Source organism: Alosa alosa, chromosome 21 (genome assembly GCF_017589495.1).
Source record: "Alosa alosa isolate M-15738 ecotype Scorff River chromosome 21, AALO_Geno_1.1, whole genome shotgun sequence".
Lineage (NCBI taxonomy): Eukaryota > Metazoa > Chordata > Actinopteri > Clupeiformes > Clupeidae > Alosa > Alosa alosa.
In genome coordinates, this window is record NC_063209.1 from 2293923 (window position 1) to 2315629 (window position 21707).

The 21707-nt window shown below is 41.7% G+C and overlaps 1 protein-coding gene across 2 annotated transcripts in view; it reads left to right on the forward strand.

The window, feature by feature from the left end:
- Positions 1 to 21395, forward strand: part of LOC125286579 (A disintegrin and metalloproteinase with thrombospondin motifs 2-like) — a 122548-nt gene extending 101153 nt beyond the window's left edge. For both annotated transcript variants that reach the window (XM_048231768.1, XM_048231769.1), the window contains exons 10-23: positions 704 to 733; positions 2206 to 2319; positions 2521 to 2666; positions 3045 to 3220; positions 5068 to 5201; positions 5967 to 6090; positions 7651 to 7731; positions 8024 to 8187; positions 8285 to 8444; positions 11778 to 11910; positions 13168 to 13372; positions 13600 to 13735; positions 14108 to 14173; positions 17804 to 21395. In XM_048231768.1, coding sequence (XP_048087725.1) covers positions 704 to 733; positions 2206 to 2319; positions 2521 to 2666; positions 3045 to 3220; positions 5068 to 5201; positions 5967 to 6090; positions 7651 to 7731; positions 8024 to 8187; positions 8285 to 8444; positions 11778 to 11910; positions 13168 to 13372; positions 13600 to 13735; positions 14108 to 14173; positions 17804 to 18747 — 2613 coding nt within the window. In that variant the 3' untranslated portion in view covers positions 18748 to 21395. The remainder of the gene's footprint in view (positions 1 to 703; positions 734 to 2205; positions 2320 to 2520; positions 2667 to 3044; positions 3221 to 5067; positions 5202 to 5966; positions 6091 to 7650; positions 7732 to 8023; positions 8188 to 8284; positions 8445 to 11777; positions 11911 to 13167; positions 13373 to 13599; positions 13736 to 14107; positions 14174 to 17803) is intronic.
- Positions 21396 to 21707: the final 312 nt, after the last annotated feature.

Consider the following 21707-nt stretch of genomic DNA (forward strand, 5'->3'; position numbering starts at 1 on the left):
TGACAAAATAATGAATGAATGAATGAATAATGTAAATACCGGTACATGTTTTCCTCAGCATACACCTAGCATTACAGTCTTTGTAAAATTGTCACTTTCCATTAGAAAATATCAGTTTCATTTTTAAATCTGCACTTGTAAGTAGGGCAAACACAGTGTTCATTGTCATAAGATACATGGTTAGTTGTGGTGAGATGGCAAAGCTTAGTTTGATCTTTTTCTCCAAAGCATCTTACAGTACAATGAAGAATACAGTACATTCTATACATTGCCTGGGAAATCCCGACTTAATCTACAGTGACAATAACTAAACCTCTCTGGACATTGATTTGTGTATTGATTGTTTTAGCACACAATACCATTCATTACAGTAACAATGAGGTAATTTACAGAAATTGGTCCTTTTGAAGTTTCACTGTGAACTTTCCCTCATTTACAGGATGTCACAGAACAAAAGTATTGAATAACTAAGTATTTGAATACACTATTTAAATAACAATTAACTCAAAACATCAGTAAACACAATTAAAATCCATAGAGGATCCACCCATACTTAATTATATAGACCAATATCAAATAAGTATAAATAGCAGTTGTCACAGTATTATTTAGAGATGATAAAGGTTAGGCAAAGTGCACAGTCCAGACTAGCTGTAGCCACTGCTACACTGCACTGTATTCACCTGTCCACCCATTCCCATAGCTGCAAAAGGTGGGACAGTCAGGAAACCAGGTAAGGTTATCCCCTTCGTAGAGCCATGCGGTCACATCTTTCTTCCCCACTTAGTCCAATCTGGTACCATTGGTTGTTATTATTTCTTCAAATAACAGTATATTTTTCATATTTTTCTTTTAAAACCATTGTCACATTATAGACATTTGTTCTGCAGGAGGCTTAAAGCTAACTCTACATTCAGGCGGATATCTCTCAGGCATTATTTAGTTGCCTTTCTGCCCCTGTATTGTCTTCAGCATATAGTTACAGTAGTGTCCTTACCCAAAAGGCAAGACATTTTGACTGGCTATTGGAGGGATCCCAGTCACTCTGACCATTAGAGACTGAACTGCTGATACTGTGGCCAGGTAGTTGCCGGACATCCTTCATGCCAAGATACACTGTAGATCCTGAATGAGCATCTTTGAAAGTGCACAGACTGACTTTGGAGTTAGGCTTCCTGCAGGTCAGTGTGTTGGCTTTTCTGACCTGACATCCTGTAAAACAGGCAGTGGCACTTTGACCTCCGATCCCTGCAGCACACACTCCCTTAGCAGCTCATCTCACACAGGGAGCCCTGATGGTCAAGTTTACAGAGGGAGACAGAGGACACCACTGCCCACCAGTGAATGACTCTGAGTTATTCTGAGTCTGAGTTATTTACAATCTCAGCATTATGGGCTGAAATTGACATGAACAACAATGTTAAGACCTCCTGTGTGTGGCTCACAGTCCCAGAGTCACAAGTGTCAAGAAAGGCACCATCTTTAAACTTTCCACCTTTGCGTTCATGTGTTCTCCTTGCTCATCATCATGCCAGGGCCACCAATGAGAACCTTTTCTTCATGTTTTATGTTTAGTTTGGGAGTATCTTGATTTTGGTTGTTTTTTGCATGTAGTGGCATTCTGTCTCCTGTTTGTATCTATACACTGTGAAGATTTGTTTTTTCCTGTTGTGCTTGAAGGTTTGAAGGCGGCACCAGGTGTATCACTGTTGTTCATTGTGGTTTTCTATTGTGATCTTGTACCTGTACATTGTCCAGTCCAGTCCAGTCAATCTCTCGTATGTGGATTGTTGATAATGTGTCTGTTGTGCAACTGTACTCTCCATTTTACTCTACAGGAGAGTTGAGTTGAGACTTGAGTAAAATCTCTTCATGCCAGGGTTTGTTGGGGAGTGTGTTTCTCTCTATGGAAACACAGATGCTGTAAGAATTTATTAGAGTGATGTTTGTGTGTGTGTGTGTGTGTGTGGTTGTGTCTGAGTAACATAAATAGCATTTGAATTCTGAGTGTTGATGAGAGTAAGTGTCTACTTGATGTATTACTGGGCTGAAAGTGCTGTGGCTGGTTGACAGGTATACAGTATGCTATCGTATCCCTTGGCGCTGTTAGACACAGCTGAGCTAGCAGGGCATACTGTATGGAGCCACGGGAGTGACACTAGAAGGGAGTGAGGAAGCTCGTCTGTTTTGTTTTGTCCTCTTTAGTACCGGCCATTTGACCCGTGCAAACAACTGTGGTGCAGTCATCCTGACAACCCTTTCTTCTGCAAAACCAAAAAAGGCCCACCCATCGATGGGACGATGTGTGGAGATGGCTTGGTATACACACACACAAGCACATGGGCATGCAAGCACACGTATACATATATAAATATTATATTAGACACACAGTTTCTCTGCATTGGTCTGAGAATGTATTATTTGCATTTAGATAGTGGTCCCAGTGTGACCAGTATGTCTGAGTGCTATTCGTGTGGTTTCCCCCACTGACTGTCCCTCTGTTGCTGTGTCCTGGTGCAGCACTGTTTTAAAGGCCACTGCGTGATGCTGAGCCCAGACCTCATCAGGCAGGATGGTCAGTGGAGCTCCTGGAGTCCATGGGGCCAGTGCTCGCGCTCCTGTGGGGGAGGTGTCCGCTTCCGCACGCGCCACTGCAACAATCCTCAGTGAGTGTGTGCGCTACATCCATATTGTGTATGTGATCATGTGGTGTATTTGGAGAGCATTATGAAGTGATGCCATTATTTAAGGGTACGCAGACATATCACCTGGAACAAGCAGGTTACTCATTTATTTGCCTCATGATTAGTACCATTTGAAAGACATACAGTTAATATGTTGTACTGTAGGTTCCTGTTGAGTTTCTGATGCACTTTAACACGTAATGTACTGTATGAGAAACATAATGCATGTTTGTTAGAGATCCTATATAATGCCATTTTCCCATGATATAATGCATCTTCTATGTGCATCTGTGTCATTATTATCACTGAGATCAGCTTGGTTTCCTAGTGCTAGTGTTGAACTGTCTTGTCTCTTTTTAGCCCTGCCAATGGTGGCCGCATGTGCGAGGGCCTGACGTATCAGTTTGAGCTGTGCAGCCGTGAGGAGTGCGAGGGGCCCTACCAGGACTTCAGGGAGAAGCAGTGCCTCATGTGGGCCTACACCCTCGACGACCAGAATGCCAAGCACCACTGGCTGCCTTACGAGCACAGAGACCGTAAGCACTGCCCAGGGCTGGGCTTCCCTCACGCTTTGGGTCGCGCTCAAGAACATTTCAACATGAATGTAAACTTGACTCTAACCTTCAATGGAATCTTAGTTCTCAAAACAAACTGGCCATGTTCTTACAACTAACCTTGTTTTGCACTCAAGATCCAAACATCACCCCATTCCTTTTCCCTGATGGGGTTTCTGTTTGGCAGCACATGAGCTTATGTATAACCTACTTCCCTCGGCCTGCCAATCTGTCTCATGTAATCAAAACAGCCAAAGCTGCATGCATCCCTGCATCCAACCCCCCCACTCCCCTGTCCCTCTCCTCCCCCTTTCTCTCGGCTCAGCCTCGCTCTGTGTTACCACCACAGTGAACCACGAGCAGCTGTTGTGAATCAAAGCACATGGAAATTCAATCGTTACAAAAATACCAATTTTCTATCCCACACTTTCCACACAGACTTCCTAAAACAGGGATTGTGTCATCCGAGGGAGTCTGATGCTATGCTGTAGTATTGCTGGGCCGATTGGCTGCTCCTCTGGGATGTATATGAAATCATCTTATTTGAGGCCAAACAAGCAAACTCACTTCTTCCCACAAGACTGCCACACCAGACTTCTTTATTGCTGCCTTCTTAAAAGACAACACGTGTTCAAAATTAAGTTAATGTCAGCTGAATTACAGTTAGTGTCATGTTGTTTTGCTTTCCAAAATATTATCTGTATTTTGCTAAATGCTTTTATGACTGTGTGAGTGCACCACTAATGAAGTAGATCGGTTTGATTTGCTAAAGACAGCTTGGGATTTCTCCAGATCAGTTTTATTAATGCTTTGCTCTTTTATACCACATTTGCACAGGTTAACATTTTGATCAGGAAATGATCACTAACCAAGTAACGTAATATTATGTTGTTACAGACAACCATGAATGAGCATCCAATATGACTTGTTTTTATGAACAAAAGCAGGACTATTGTGTGACAGCATCCAACTTATTTCACTATTGTACAAACAAACAAGTGCCATTACTGTATCACTACTCAGTGCCACACATATGATAGTGTCTTTCTCTCACGCCAATAGAGCACCACCCCTGCCAGGCTCCTGCACAGCTGGTGGATGAGGTGGATTATTAATAGTGAGACTAAGGCTCCATCTGTTTGAACTTGTCTGTCTGAACCTGACATGTAACATGGATTAGCTCTTCATAGCAAATTCCTTTTTAATTGGAATGGAGGAACTGTCCTGAGATGGTGCGCCGGGTTACATGGTGGGGATGGACAGCTGAGTTGGCTGTAACAGCATAGTTCCAACATGACTCACTGTGAACACATCCCATCCAGTCCAATCCATTCCCTTGGATTAGACATTTGTTGACTCCAAATATGAAACACATTGCATGCGATTTGCCCTACTGAAAACATCTGCAACAAACTAAGCACGCAGTCCTTGCATTGTAGGTGGAAGGCTTTATTCTGAAAAAAACATGTCATGTGGGTTAACAATTGTGTATTAAAGATTGAAGGAAAAAGGGGGCTGGGGCTTAACAATACACACAGGGCTCAACATGCCATCAGATGCAGTCACTTAGACCTCTGAGAACTGAAAGGGATTCTAGTCTCTCCCACCACAACACACTCCCACAGTCTCAGGAACAATAGCAGGGAACCTTGTGACTAGCATTACCAAACGCAGTTCAGTTACTGTGATACGATTTGCAAAAACATTTATGAACACCTGTGCTTGTACAAGACAGTTTACTGTACTGTATGCATCCGTCTTAGAAATGCTTTGGAATTCAGTATTGCTGTGTGTCTGTTTTTGTGTTCCTCCATTGTGGTGACCCTCAGCTAAGCAGCGCTGCCAGTTGCACTGCCAGTCCAAGGAGACGCGACACGTGGTCAGTATGAAGCCCATGGTGGAGGACGGAACACGCTGCTCTTACAAAGACCCCTACAGTGTGTGTGTGCGTGGCAGCTGTGAGGTGAGTGTGTTGCACAGAAGCAGAGTACTGTACGGAGTGCATATGTTCACACACTTGAGTGTGTTTGGACGTGTTGTGTCTGTGTGTGGGTTATTTTGCTGTTGGCACACTATATTTTTCCAGTAACTGGAAGCCACAGCCAGGGCACAACGACTCCCTCATGACTGCAGTTTAGAGTGATGCGCCATTAGCTGGCCTTGGCGTCCTGTTGCGCTGGAGCGGGGGGAAAAGCAGTTGTGTTTTTGTTTCATCACATTTCTGTCTTTTTATTTTGATGTAAGTGCTCAAAGCCACAACCTGTCTTCTTTAGCACGCACACCATCAGAACAGTCGCACACTCTTCCCCTCCCTCTCTCTCTCCCTTTCCATCTCTCTCTCTCTCTCTCTCTCTGTCTCCCTCACTTCCCTGCCTCCTCCCCTGCGTGTGACAGGCAGTGATTGTGTAGAATCCCAAACAGGGCAGAGGGTCAGGGGCTGGAGAGCCCAACTGACAGCCACGGGCTGAGGAGGGACTGTGACATGTGCAGACAGGCAGAGGGAGGGAGGGACAGACAGAGGGAGAGAGAGAGAGAGAGAGAGAGAGAGAGAGAGAGAGGAACATCTTGGGTTTAGCCAGCGATGGGCCAAATGCCAAAATACTGTAGCTCTTATGTCAGGATTGGAATGAGATTGCTCAAAATGCTAATTGTGTGTGTGTGTGTGCGCGTGTGTGCGCGTGTGTGCATGTGTGTGCGTGTGTGTGTGTGTGGGTGTGTGTGTGTGTAGAAAGTGGGCTGTGATGGAGTGGTTGGCTCCATGCAACAAGAGGACAACTGTGGAGTGTGTGGGGGTGACAGCTCCAGCTGCCATGTCAGAAAGGACAACGTCACACACTACCCCAAGAAACCAGGTACTGACCTCCTGTACACCACACTAAATAAACACAGAGCTGCTCACACAGACCATGCATAGCATACATGTCATTCTCCATGAGCATATCCACAAGCACTACATCAGGCATGCTAAACTATAACATATCTCGACAATATAATGTTTAAGTTTTACAAATTGTTTTTTACTGAAAACACATATCGTGCTGTGGTGACTTTTTTTATTTAGTAATTAACATATGTGCTAATTAGCATGAACTCAGTGCTCAGAAGGCCTCCAATAACTGAATGTTTAAAATCAGTACTGTTTGTGAATGTTCTTTTGGAAGTGCATTTAAATCCTGCAGATGAAAGACTCCTCAGTTTAATAGTTCACATGTTTTGGTTTTAGATGAAGTAATTGTAAACTCTGTGTCATTGACAGAACTCTGTGAGCATACTGGAACAGATTATATGTTTGTCTCTACGAGACTGATTCTGTTATGTATCATTTTAATGGCTTTTCTTTTGAAGTTACCTCCAAGACAAAACACGCCGCAAAGCAGAGCCACTGGAACTGACATAACCTAGTCAATGAACATTTAGAGAGGAAGAGATCCCAAGCACACAGGTTCAGCATGAGAACTGCTGTTATGCCAAACAGAGAAGTTTACCATGATTGGTTGCTTTGTATTTTACAGGTCATCGTTTTTAGCACAAGACAATCTTATTATATGATGTTGAAACTGAAATCGTATTTCATATTTACAAATTATCCTTGATTGTTTTGATCAAGTGTGCTCATTGCTCTTGCAACAAACTCTTGCTAAATGTGGGCTTTGTAAACAAGAGTGTGTTCCTAGGGTTCTCATGTGTTGTGTTTGGCCATGCAAACACTCTCATGTGAGGAACATTGCAGACGTCCAGAGGAACTTGCATATTCCCACAACATTGCCAGATTTGTGACCAATATGCACCAGATGGTTTGTGCCATTTTGTAGACAGGCTTTCTGAGGCCGCGACAAGACAACAGTTATGCAGTCATTTTAAGGAAAGTATCGCCATCTAGTGGTCTGAAGTGTAAGTCAAACCCAAAATTCAGTGGACATACAAATATAATACATAAAGCTCCACATGAAGAACCATAGTCTGCAAGTGAGAGTAAGTGTAAGAAAGCGAGAGCTGAGGGTTGGGGACAGCACCACAGGCCTTTAGCACTATCTCTGACAGCCCCCCAAGACCACACTGGTCTCCTCTCAGCCTTTTGGTAATTAGTCTCAGGTGTTCATGGATTGCCTAATGATGTATGTGGCAGGTTGGCAGCACATATGGTTGGCATGCTGGTTGCAGACTGTTTCAAGGTAGTGAGCAATGAACTGCAAGACCTCCGACCTAAACAAACCTCAGCATTCTCCAGTCTGATCTCAGATTTAAAGAAGCTTTGCAACGAGGCTTTCAAAAGAGGACTCAGAACAAACTCCTAGATTATTTATTGGACCTAGATAGAATTTTTATGTGTTTTGGATCAATAGTGCTGGTTTCGTTTTATATCACTGACAACTAAAACAAGTGCTCTGGATCTGTTCTCATTGTGGTTGCAGGTTACCTGAGAGTACTTGAAATCCCACGTGGGGCCAGACATCTACTCGTCCAAATTCCCAAGGGAGCCCCACATGCCTTAGGTACTGCAGGAGCTCTCATCGCATGCCACTTCCACTGATGCAAAGTACTGATTGTGTTGGTGCTTTTGATATCTTACTTTACGAAAACTTGATGGAAAGACCTAAACCCAGACGGGCAACATAAATCACATGTCTAAGTGTAGCCAGTGGTATGCAATCGTGGTTTAGCAACTGCCAATGTGCACTCATGTATTCAATTCTCTACAGGAAGATATGTAACGCTTGCTGTATAACATGTATAATGTGTTTATAATGCAAGCTAAATGCAACAGTTGATTTATTTTTGTTGTAGTGGTGAAGAACAAAGCAAATGGCCAGTTCTTCCTGAATGCAGACAGGAAATTCCCAGAATTCACTTCTGTGATTGAGAAGGGTGTGGAATGGGAGTATGAGAAGGACAAAGACAAAGAGACACTTCAGACTACTGGCCCTCTAAGACATGACACAGTCATTATGGTATTAAACACACCCTAATATGCATACACATTTAAACCTCACAATCATTCTCAAACCTCTCACTCACTCAATTAATTAATCAATTTCTCTACCTCAGATTCATACCAATGGTGAAACAAAAATCACCCTGTCCTACAAGTTCATCATCAAAAATGAGTCTCCCTCAGCCAACGAAAACAACATCCCTCTGGATGATGCTGTTTTATACAAGTGGGTGCTGGAAGGCTGGTCACCATGCAGCAAGCCGTGTGGAAGAGGTATGGAGCCGCACAATGGGAACTACGGCCCATACTAAACAGACCAGCAGTGTAGTGATGTCCTAGAGTTTGGGCAATTAAGTATGAAATTGAAACTGAAAGAATGTATTGCAAAGGTTTTGTCTCTTGTAGTTGTGACTTTACTCAGAGAATTTTTGGACGAACAATTAAGCCTGCCTTTGTTATTATTGTTGCCATAGATATTCCATTTTAAAAATATGTTCAATATGTGGTAGTGTGTTTTCACATATACAGTAGTACCTTTTAAGAGAACCAAACTCAGTCCACTAGAAGAGGACCAGAAAGAGGACCAAAAAACTTAGTTCATTTTGTATTCACATTGTGAGTTCATTTGAAAGAGGACTCAGATCTCTTTCTGGTGCACTTCAGCTCTGATGGGACCTCAGTTTTCTTCATGTTTACACTATACCTTCTCTGCAGATCTCAGACCTTAGGCTACAGCTTTGGATTATGGGCTATGTAGTTGCTCTGGGTTATATTTTCATCATCATTAATTATCAGGTTGAAATAATTATCATAACCCATAATTGGTGTGTTATGATAATTAATTGTTTCATAAATACATTTCTTTTCCAATATATATATTTATATATATGTTAATATATTTTCAGAATGAATTCTGAAATTCTGAATTCATTCTACTGTATAAATATAATATCCTCTTGAACTGTCAGTCAACACGCCAGCCAATCACACTTTCTAGTTCAGTGGCAGGCCTGCCCCACCTGGTTACTGTTGCTATGTCCAACTTTAGCTCACATCCAAAATGACAAGTGAACAGAAGCTTGTTAACTGCGCTGCACAGTCTCTAGTATGCTTGCCACATGCAAGAAGAGTTAGACAGAGAGATAATAACCTAGCTAGCAGATCATGAAAAATGGTGAGCAATGTAATCCAGTTTTCTGAATTCTACATTGTTAGTTTGAATGAACAGATATTCAGTCTAATTTTAACATTAGAACAAACTTGTTTAGCTGTAGCCAAATTAGCCTACAAATGTCTGTAGCCCTATCATGAGCCTAATGATAATATTGTTTCTTTTTATTATTATAATAGACGACATGCCTTCTCTTGGTAAGTCAAGTAGAACAAAATAGGCTAGCCTACAATGCAGAATGTGAAAGAGAACCCAGGGTGATTTGTGTTCACAATGCACAGATAATGCGAACCATGCCGTGGACTTTAAAGAGAACCGTGCCGAGACTACCTCCTGAGGTGGTCTCAGTTCGGTTCGCGTTAGAGGGGTTCGGTACAGTTGGCATGTTCACATATGCACATCTTTCTGAGTTCGTTTAGAGGCCTGAAAGGGACCAATGGTGAAAACACCCTTAGTCCTACAACGTGTTCCGTGAAATGTACAGGTAGGTGGAACACCTGCTAGGCATTGCTGCCGGTCGCACCTCCTCCAGTGCCAATGGTTCAGCTGCAGGGTCATCAGCCAGGAACCATCATTCGCCAATGTTCCGCTCCTTTAATCCTGGAACGTCTCGTGGTGGTGGAGCAGCAACAGGGACGTCTCCCTGTCACCCCCTGCAGCTGATAGGTGTTTCCTCTGCTGGTTAGTTGTTCTTTCCCAGCTCTTATTTTTCCTCCTCAGCCAGAGCCTTCTTCAGGTTCCCTCCTCCACTAGCTCTTTGGTGGCCTTCTTCAGGTTCCCTCCTCCACTAGCTCTTTGGTGGCCTTCTTCAGGTTCCCTCCTCCACTAGCTCTTTGGTGGCCTTCTTCAGGTTCCCTCTAGAGCATTGGTTCCCAAAGACTGGGTCGCGTCCCACAGGTGGGTCGTAGGAGATTTTATTTGGGTCACCAGCATAGCCTAGTGACAATTTATATTGTGTAATACCCCTATCTTATACCTTATATAGCTTAGGAAAGCTAACAGCTTTCCGTTAGGATCTAGTTTATTAACTACCACAGTCACGAGTTGGGTCGCGATAGTCTGGCATTTTTAAAAAGTGGGACCCCAGAAAAAAAGTTTGGGAAACAGTGCTTCCCTCCTCTGCTAGCTCTTCGGTTGTGTTCTTCAGGTTCCCTCCTCCGCTAGCTCTCTGGTTGCCTTCCTAGCCTCGGCATCCAGACTCCACTGGATAGATGGTGGTCTTCCAGCCAGCCTCCCGGCCCTCAGCAGCCAGCTCTGAGTACTTGACCTTCTTACATTTGTAGACGGTTGTCCAGCTTCTCTGTCGGCCCTGCGACACGGCCTTGATCTTGTAGCGCTCTTCCTCCATTCTTGTCACCTCTGCCACCACCATCTCCTTCCTCTCTTTGTGGTTGGTCTTGCACCAGAACCGCGGCGCTTCTCCCCACCCTAGCCCTGCCGACAATCGCTTGATGTTGCAGACGACTGACGGCTTGGTCGACCTCAGTTTGGGCATTCCACTTCCGGCCTATCAGAATCTTGGGGTTTGCGTTCCTTATAGCCTGGTCAGCGGAGTCTCTCCACTGGAGAACAAGCCTGGTCTTTTCCTGCTTTCAGCCCAAACGGATGGATTGAGGCCACAGCTGTTGGGTGTTGAGGCACCATGGCAGCCCCACCCACTTCTGATAAATGCGTTGGCTTCTCCATCCATCTTACTTGCGCTGGATGAGGGGATCTCACTCATTTTCAGTGGCCACATCACCCTCCTGTAGAGTGTGAATTGGTAGCACCAGACCTTGTACTTCCCTGGGAGTTGGCTCTGATCGATCTTTGCCAGGCCTTGTGAGAGCTGTTTCATCCCGGTTCCCCCCATCTGTTTGTCCATAAGCTCTGCCTTGTACTGCCTCCCCAGGCTTCTCATGGGTTGCTTCTATGTTTAACTAGAACTAGTCAGTGATCACATTTGATTTGACTAGAGCACCACCTGTTTAAAAGAAGCAATACCTCCTGCCAATGAGTTGATTTAATGCTTGGACATTCATGGTTCAAAGTGTAATAAATTAGTACCAATGTAAAGTAGCCTACACACTGCGACCACTTCATAGGAAAGGAGCTGTGGGATTGCCACAGCATACTGTCTTTCACTTTATATGACGGCAGAACATAATTCATTAATTGTAACCTAATAGCCTCCTAATAGCCTGCCATATTGTGTATGACATACACATATATGGTCTTTCTCCAGGAAAATGTTGAATTAGAAAATACACCTGACTAAATAAGCAACTTAAATTTGATTTTATATTAATAGATCCACCATTATCACATCAGTGGCAACTAAGCTAAATTAATTATCATTTATGTCTTGTATTTTAATATCCTATTTAAGTGTTGTGTTCTATTATTTAACACCTGCTGCTGTGTTTTTGTGTGTTTTTTTGTTTTCCTCTGCGAAGGTCAGCAACATCCACTATATGCCTGTATGAAAACCACAGACTCAGTGAAGGTGGAAAATCGTCACTGTGCTCACATGAAGAAACCATCGACAGAGAGTAAATACTGCAACATGAAGGAGTGTCCACTACCCATGTAAGCTATGTGTGTTGGTGTATTAGTGGAGAGGTGGGAGGGAGGCTGATTGCACTAATAAGAGCCGTTCTATGTATGCATCTCTTTGAAATTATAGACCTCGACCTAAACTTGTAAGAATCATGACAAATGTGTACAACAGTGTAGTAGTACATACAGTATGTATATGGACCTATAAGAACTATTAAAGGTTATGATCAGGCTGTTGTCATTTGACAGAATATCATTTGAAATTTACACTGAATGTCACTCCCAGAAAATTTAGATAGAGCCCTCAGGGCCAGATGTACTAACATGTATCTGTTTTGCAACGTGCACATAAAAACATGGCGAGGTATGTACAAACAGGCCACACTGAGGTAAAAGCGCACACTGCCTGTCACAGGAGCTGAGAATGACAATTTGCGCTTTTCCGTGTCATGCATATGCATTCAAAAGAGGGTCAGGGGAAAGTGGGAGTTTTGTGTTAAAAGATGGGAGGAGAAGAGTGAAATGCGCCTCATTAGGTATTCCCCGGTACGAAAACGGCCCATGAAAGTGCACGTCTGTTTTGCAGTGAAATATTTCCGCCTTGTAAAAGCAGGTGTTAATCCAAATTGTGGTTAAATGTGTCAATAAGAGGAACTTTCAAAAACAACAGAATCGCTATTTAGAGAACCAGTTTTGCTTCTTTATATCAAAAGCAACCTTAACTTTCGTTGGCCTTTCGAATGTCTTACTTTCACTTTCACGTCATTCGCTTACACTTTCCTACTTGCTAGATTTGACCAATCTTCCATAGCCTATGTGCACAAGTAGATTGAGTAGAACTACTGATCTTCATTATCTCCCTGCTTGTTGACATCTTATCATGTATTGTATTATTTCATGATCGCTAAACGTTTGATTCATTTTAATGTTGTCATCAGTTAACTTCATTCAACTGCACTTGTGATTGAAGTATCCCGTTCAGTTGTGAACGTTCGCATAATACGGTAGGGGGTGGAGAAATACCGAATACCCGATGAACTCCAGTTTTGATAAATATCACGTAAACTGAAGAATAAAAGTGTGCGCTTTCATGCGGGTTGGCCATGGTGTTGATAACGCTATGTTCGCAAATGTACATACATCTTGCCCTCAGTCTTGGTCAAGTAATTCCTTTTTAATTACAGTGTCAACTGGCCTACAGGCCCAGCTACCAGTTGATCTGCCATTACTCTGTGAACATGGCGGGTGGGAGTTTTTCCTCATCCACATTCTGATCTCCTTCTGTAGCTGGGATGTTGGACCCTGGGAGCCATGCAGTGAGACCTGTGGGAAGCTGGGCTACAGGACCCGGACAGTCTCCTGCTACAAGCTCCTCGAAGATGGCACCAAGCGCAAGATTCGCAACAAATACTGCAATGACAACCGGCCAGATTCTCGCCAGCCCTGTAACAGACACCCCTGTCCACACTGGAAAGTTGGACCCTGGTCTGAGGTGTGTGTGTGTGTGTGTGTGTGTGTGTGTGTGTGTGTGTGTGTGTGTGTGTGTGTGTGTGTTGTGTGTGTTTCATGTTTGAAGCTCCTCTGTAAAAGGCGCTGGACAAATCTGTCTGTATTTTGTGTGTATGCATGGGTGCATGTCTGTTTATACCTGATTGTTTTATGGATGCATCTCTGAGTATATTGGTGTGTGTGTGTGTGTGTGTGTGTGTGTAATTACAGTGTTCTGTCACATGCGGTAGTGGGAGTCAAGAGCGGCAAGTGCAGTGTCGCAACCGTGCCACTACTATCACTGGATCATGCCTTGAGGACAGCAAGCCTGCGACAGTGCAGACGTGCCTGATGTCTCCCTGTCAGAGTGAGTGGATGCCACTGGGTATATCCACCCACTTGTGTGCACTTATGCGTTTTACTATCCAGTCTCAGAAATGAAAACACCGGAAATACAGTGAAGTCTGAGGCTGAGCTTTGTCCCCTAGTGAAAAAGTGCCACATATTGGGTGCCACGAAGATAATGATTAGAAGTGTGTTGGAGTAACTGCTGTAAATTAGTACATTTTAGTGGTAACATAGTGTCAACACAGATTTGGTAGTTATGCAGCATCATATCTTTAGGAAACTATCTGAAATGAAATATTATTCAAGCAGTATTTGAAGGGATAGAGCACTGTTTCCTGTTGCTATATTGAGCTAACATAACCAGTGACTACCGTCTCCTTCTCTTCTCCAGGTAATTTCTTGATCCAGTGGCTGTCGAAGCCTAACACTCGCGACCCTGCCCCAAAGATTTCCTCAAGTAAAAAGTCTCTCCCCAGCTTGGCACTGGCCTTGCGCTGCATGCCCTCTCTCAGCTGGACCCTGCCCCTGTCCCTCTGCCTCTCTCTGCAGGGCAAGCTCCCCTGACCGGCCACGGTGGTGGGGTGCCACCTGACACTTCTCTTCTTTTCCCCCCTCCCCAGTCCTGGGGTGTGGTGTGTCTTCTCTCATGGAGGCTTGTGTCTGACCACAGGGGCTGAAGGCTGCAGACTCCTGTGCTGCTCTCCAGTGTTGCTCTCTCTCTTTCTCTCTCTCTCTCTCTCTCTCTCTCTCTCCTTCTCTATCACTGTTTCTCTCGCTCTCTCTTGACCTCTGAGGAGCTCTGTGTTGTGAAACACTGACCGGTCGGGGAAAAAAAAAACTCATTTCAAATGTCAAGGGGGAAAAAACGTGTTTCAAAAAAGTATACTGCAGTTTGATTGGTAGCGAGAACAGGTGGTGAGTGAGTTTGTTTTTAGTATGGGAGAGAAGGAAGCGTTGTTATTGGGCACCCATCGTAAGCTGTTGGGTTGGCTTTGGTTTACACTCCTGTGATGGCAGCCATTTTGAAGTGCTGCCATCATCTTAAGGTGATATGGGGAAAAAGAATACAAAACCAAACACAAAAGAATGAGGAAAGCTTTATTGTGAATGTGAACTCATCACAATGAGCGTTATCTTTGCTAAGTGCTCATTCCACTACATAAACAGACTATTGAAACACATAGGCACGTGCAAGATGTGAAAGAGTCTTTGTTGCTCAGCCCTTATAAATAAATAAATAAATAAAAAGGGTGCACTGCTGACATGCCATCCCTTGTGGCTGGCAGATGATGGTGGCAATGAGGTGATTAACATGTTTCATATTAAAACAGGGTCGAGGCTTTTCCACAAAAGATCTATATTACCATTCCACCTCATCCTCCATCCTCTCTCGACTGTTAAATACTGAATTTCAATAAATGCAGCTTATTTGTGCTTGCAAACTATAAACATATATATATATATATATATATATATATATATATATATATACACACACACACACACATAAATATATTTGTACTTATATATGAATATAAATCTATATGAGTCTATATGAACAATAATATAACAAATAATTCATTTTACCCTGAATAAGCTGTAGCTTATTTGCCTAACCCTTTGGACTGCTATTGATCGCTCAGATCCTTGACTGTTACGTGGATTTTTTATTGGTTTTACATGAATACAGAAGAAAATATTTAATTATGGAAAAGATGAAAAGTGTTAGGGGGATGTGGGTAGACTTCTATTATGCAGGACATGTTCAGCCAGTTGCCTCACTGTTGTTTCTGTTTCAAAAAGAGTGGGAGGACTTTGTTTCACTTTGATTTCCTGCCATACACATACACATCCATTGCACAGTGAGTTTGGGATGTATGTGTGTGAGTGTGTATCTGGCCAGTGTTTACCATTTTGTGTGTTTACATATGAGTGGGTGTGTACTTGTGTGTATGTCCATTTATGGGAGTGTGGTTTATATGCATATGTGTGCTAGTGTGTGTACATACATTTGTTTGCGTCTATTCCATATGTGTGGAGGAGGCGTGTGTGTGTGTGTGTGTGTGTGTGTGTGTGTGTGTGTGTGTGTGTGTGTGTGTGTGTGTGTGTGTGTGTGTGTGTGTGTGTGTGTGCATGCCTATACCCATGAGTGTGTTTGGGATGTGTACATGTTAAGTGAGATACTGGCAGACCTAGAAAACCAGAAAATGATATACGGCAAAATACCTCATAAACCTCATTGTTTTTTATTACGTGCACATGTGTTTTCTTTCTGACATTGAGCGCAAGAACAATGCCTTATATTGGATTGAATGTAAATGGCATTTATCTATAAGAGTGGTGGCTTTGCTCATACAGGTGTGTTTTATCACAGACAAAAAGAGGCAGCTTCAAACCCCCAAATTTACAACCAACACAATTTCCACAGCCAATACATATTTTAGATAATGGCGGACTATAGTCCGGATATCAAGTATTAAATTAGCTAGAGCAAGAGTAAAAAAGGACACAGGGCGTCTCCTAAACACTTCAGATTTATCATTGTTTTGTGATCACATTTCAGCTGTGGTTATGTAGCGAGCTATCACAAGTCATGTGCCAGAAATGATTGGGGGAAAACTCAAAAAGAGGATAAAGCCAGATCTTGCAGTGTGATACTGTATATACCATTGGTGTTGACTGTATTTAATAACGTTCATGACTGTTAATTCCTTACTTATGAAACAATGATACTATTATCTACTATGGGTAACTGTTTTTGTGGCTTCACTGGCCTGCTGCGCCTGGTCGGCTAATGTGGGGATAAAACGTTTGGGGCAAATGTTCAGAAACATTCAGATGGACTTACGTGCACTGCGTCTATATGCACTTTGATTTATCAGGGAAACTTTATTAATGTTTTGTAAATGTTTAATATATGACACTTAAACGTGCCATAACAGTTTTTACATCATCATGGAAAACCTGTAGTTTATTTATTTAATGACCTATTTATTTACTTATGTATACTCATTCTTTGCAGTTTGATTGATTTCAAAGTAATGAAGTGTTTTACCAAAGTGACTGTGAACTTGTACTTTCGATACAGTTGATTTATTTTTATTAAGAAAACAATCTATATAAAGATAAATATATATATAAATATATATACATAAATATATATTAATGGGGGGAGTTCATTGTTTCAGTTTCTGTCATAACCAACTGCAAAAGTTGTAGAAAATAAAAAAAAATGTGTCAAAGAAGAATTTATATTTTATTTTCTCCTCTGAATTGTTTATGAATATTACTAGTAGAAGGAAGAAAACAAGGGTAGACCATAAATGTAAAACAAGCTCAAAACAATGACTGACAATACCACAATTGTGCCATGATCCTGAAACGTCAAATCCGTATGTTATCATGTGATTTCAACATGTGATTAAATCTTTAGGTTGCCATAGAGATGTTTTCTGATTCATGAGTGTGTTTAGGATTACATGTTCCAAAGCAGATAAGTTGTTGTCTGCCACTCACAAAATACAGTCACATTTACATGATATCTTTACTGAATGTTAGTGTAGTGTAAAACTAGTAATTTCAAGACTGTTCAATGTCTGCAGGAACATACAACATTACTCAAATACAGGTTCACAATGTGTTTTAACAACAATACACAAAATGTTTGTATGTCTTCAAGACATTGAACAATTTTAGTACTTTCAAAGTTTCATTTCATCCAATCCATTCTGATTGGACTACTGAATTAGAGCCCATGTAAAATTAAGGATTTGTAATATGACTACAGGTGATCCTTCCATACTGATTTATAATATGACTAAGTGATCCTTCCATACTCAATGCAGCCAATCTTTCATTTCAGTTGCTTTCCAATGCATCACACAACTGCTTGCCTTTCTTTAAGACTAAACCCTGCATTCTTCTGCACACATACACATCAATTACCACTTATTACTACAACATACCGTAATTATGCACAATATTAAACATATGCAGTGGCACTGCACATAAACTTATTTCTTGATCACAGGTAAATTAATTTTGATCTGTATTGTAAAGTCTTTGTCTCTCTTTCCTTATTTTACAGGGCAGAAGTGTCAGAAGGACAGGTCCGTGTTTTGCCGTATGGAGGTTCTACGCCAGTACTGTAACCTGCCTGGATACCTGCGCTTGTGCTGCAGCTCTTGTGCCGCCAACACCACAACTCCTGATCAATCTAAACCAACCACACGTTCAAGCCACACCACACAGCATACGACTACCACCACCACAGTCCAGTCAACCCACAGTTATAGTACAACCCCTTTTATCACGAGCCAGACAAACACCACCTTTACTAGTGCAGCTGAGACCAGTAAACATCATACCACTGCCAGCACATCTTTCACTGGCCCCAGCAACCTCCCCACTCAGACAAGTGCTCCCCCCACTCAGACAAGTGCTCCCCATGTCACCGCATCCAGTAATGGCACATCAGAGAACAGCATCATTGAATACAGGGAGAATCTTGTCACTGCCACTACCTGGCTTGATTATACTCCAACAGAGGGTCCAACAGACGTAATAGATGACTCTTTGATAACCAGCAGTTCAGTTACAGTTGACGATTCCACACTCAGAATCACTGTCAGTGAAGATGATGCCATGGATTTGACCACATCTGGTTGGCTAGAAGTCACTGATCACTTACTTCAGAGTGTGACCACTCCATCAACACCTGCAGACTACAGCAAACAGGAGACTGAGACCTCAACCATGACAACAACAACAATGACAACAACAACTTCACCAGTGACATCCATCACTTCAACTAGCACGCTAGCCACACAGCCTGAGGTAACAAGTGAGGGTAACGCCATCAATATTCCCTTCCGGATCATCGGGGTAGACAGTGATGCCCCCCTGAATAATGTCATTTCCCAACGTGGCCGTGTGTTCCTACGAGAACGAACAAGAAACAAGCGCATCCAGGAACTCCTTGAGGAGAAACGGAACTTCCTCTTGCGCCTGAAACGAGAGCAGACTGCCTGATGTCCACATACAGGTTATCTGTCAACAGAACGCTGCACAAATCTTTCCCCAGATTGAAGTTATTGATTTAATCCCACTGCTGTTCTTGGTACGTCAACTATACAAATATGGTACTTGTGCTTCCTCAGCCCCTAACAGTGTAGAGGATGGCAAACTGAACTTTGTGGAATAAAGAAACCACTGGCACATGTTTGCACAGTTGCTTTGAATGGAAAAAGCTTTACTCACGACATTTGTTTTAGCTTTAACATTCAAAACAATTTATGACATTTTCTAAATATTGGCGATATCCTTCTAAAGAGAAAGAAAAATCCCTGTTTTTTTTTTTCAAATATCCAAACAGGTTGAGGCACATATGTTTTCCGTATCTCTATTTCGGTCAGTTCAATTTAGATAGATAGATAGATAGATAGATACTTTATTGATCCCCAGGGGAAATTCAAGAATTTCATTCCAATCCATTTTATTTATTTTTGTAACACCATTAACAATATAGATTGGGTAGCGCATTACAGAGGCCAAGACCATTAAGTCATTCAACTTAGGCAGACTGTAGCTTTCCAAATGAAATTTCACAATTGCAGCTTATCACAAAATCTAATTATGCTTAGAGGTAGTGTCGCCATAGACTGCAGTCTGTTTTATTATCGCAATAAACAGTACCGTGATAGCTGCAACAGTATTTACCATTCATTGCTGCTGTATTTTGTTGTTTCTTGCTGTACAGATACATGCAAGCGAAGTGAAATTCAGTGTCCCATTAATATCAGTTAGAAGTAGGTGTTGGTGACATAGTTGAGCAGGTTGGGTGGAAAAAGTTGGGGGCCGTTTAATCCAATAAAGAGTGAATTTTAATCAATCAGGTTGGAAAATTGCATTCGATTAAAGACAGAGTTAGTGATACTCTAAAGAGATTCTATTTGACTCAACAGCCCAAAGATAGATCCCTCCCCTCAGTGTTCCATAGGTTTGTAGGTGAAAAATAATGACACCTGTTTCTGATTGGCTGCAATGTGGGGGCACACTCTGTGTTTGTTTTCAGTTTACAGAGCCAGGGCTGTGTACTGTAATATTTTTTCAGATACTTCTTGAATGAGACAAAAAAGTATATTGTCTTGTAATCATTTACTTGATTTATTTGATAAGGGTTTGGTTGTTGTTGTCCCTGGTACATTAATCCAAACAACAACAACACGCCCACACAGAGAGAAGAAAGTGTTGCCTGCATGTACCTGTAACGTTTGGGTCTGTACTCCCAGTCATACCCAGCTCTAATTCCCACAAGTCTGGGAACTCTGCACATGCATTGGCCAATTTCATTTTCACTTTCTTTGAAATATGAAATGCTAGATGTCTCACTACAACAACGGCTCTTTGGGACTACTACCAACAATCAGCGATTACACAAATCAAATATTGATTAATGTGAAGTGTAATGATCTCCAGGTCTGTGGCAGATCAGCATAATTGTGGTCACCACGTTTAACATCCTGAAACAAACTTTAGAGGCCCTCTGTCCTCATTTAGTAAACTGACTTTTCAAACAAACCAAATGTCACTGGATAGCAAAGGGAAAGTGTCTAGTTTCAGACGGGTGAGTGAGATATTGGGATGAAAAAATATTTATGACTAGCAACCTTTTTATGGATCCTCCTAATTTTTAGCAGCCTTTTTACGTGCAATTTGTTTAATGTACCTATTAGAGCTAAAATACATGCCACACTGATAGGTGTCTTAGATGTCCTATTTGTGAAATATGGCTGTGTGGCAAGGTAATGCTAATCAACCTACACCAAATTGACTTACAGTAAGAAATAGCAAAAATTATATGACAAATTGGTCCACCTAGAAACAGATACTAAATAAAAATCATTATTTTCTGATATGAGGCTGTCCTATATGATACAATATCAGGGTTTGTGCAAAGATATATTAGGGGATCATACTCTAATGTTTGAGTAGGGATTTATAGCTTTATGATACCTGATTGGCATCATCAAGGGTTTTCTATTATCACTGTGTTTACTTGGAGTATTTTCATCAATCAGTGCAGTGTTGAATGAAAACACGTCATGTCCAAATCAATTGGTCTTGTGATGCACTCACACCTTTTGATTCCCTTTCTGGCACAATTGAGTTCCAGGAAATGCTGGTGCTATCATTAAATGTTGTGTATTGTCAGATGCTTAAAAATGTGTGCTGACTGGACATTGCTACTTTGGCTGCTCTGTGATCTAAGACACTTTGTGGGATATAAAAAAGTAATTTGCCTTTATTCAGGGAAATGGGAAATGCCACAGTCTAATCATTTATACATTGTTTTGTTGTGTGGAAAACAAAACAGCCTGTTTGTCTTTGTTAATTAACTTGCACCTTATTGATAATAATGTGCCCAAGATATAGAAAAAGGATAAGGCTAAAATAATTATGTATGTATCTTTATATTTGGTGGCATTATATTTTTAATTATTTTCCATATTGTAAATATTTTTAAAGCAGGAAAAAAATCTTCAAATAAAAAAAAGTATTTTACTCTTTGCATCTATGAGAGGCTTTGAAGAGCAATTATTTCAGCCTTATGGCTGTTTGCCATGGTTGCAAAAACACAATGTGTTGTACAGTATGGAGCATATGTACATATGGTTGAAAATTGAGTATTTATTAAAGTTTACATAGACATTTGAACTGCAGATGAGATGCCATGTGTGACTCCTTTTTTGGATTTACTCTTCCCTTGTCAGTGCAGTTGCATGATATTATAATTTATAATTGATACTTGTTTAAAAGAAACAAAACCATATTAATACCATATCAAAGTCAAAGTCAAAGTCAGCTTTATTGTCAATTTCTTCACATGTTCCAGACATACAAAGAGATCGAAATTACGTTTCTCACTATCCCACGGTGAAGACAAGACATATTTTACCAATTTAAGTCCACAGACAAACATAACATTCAAG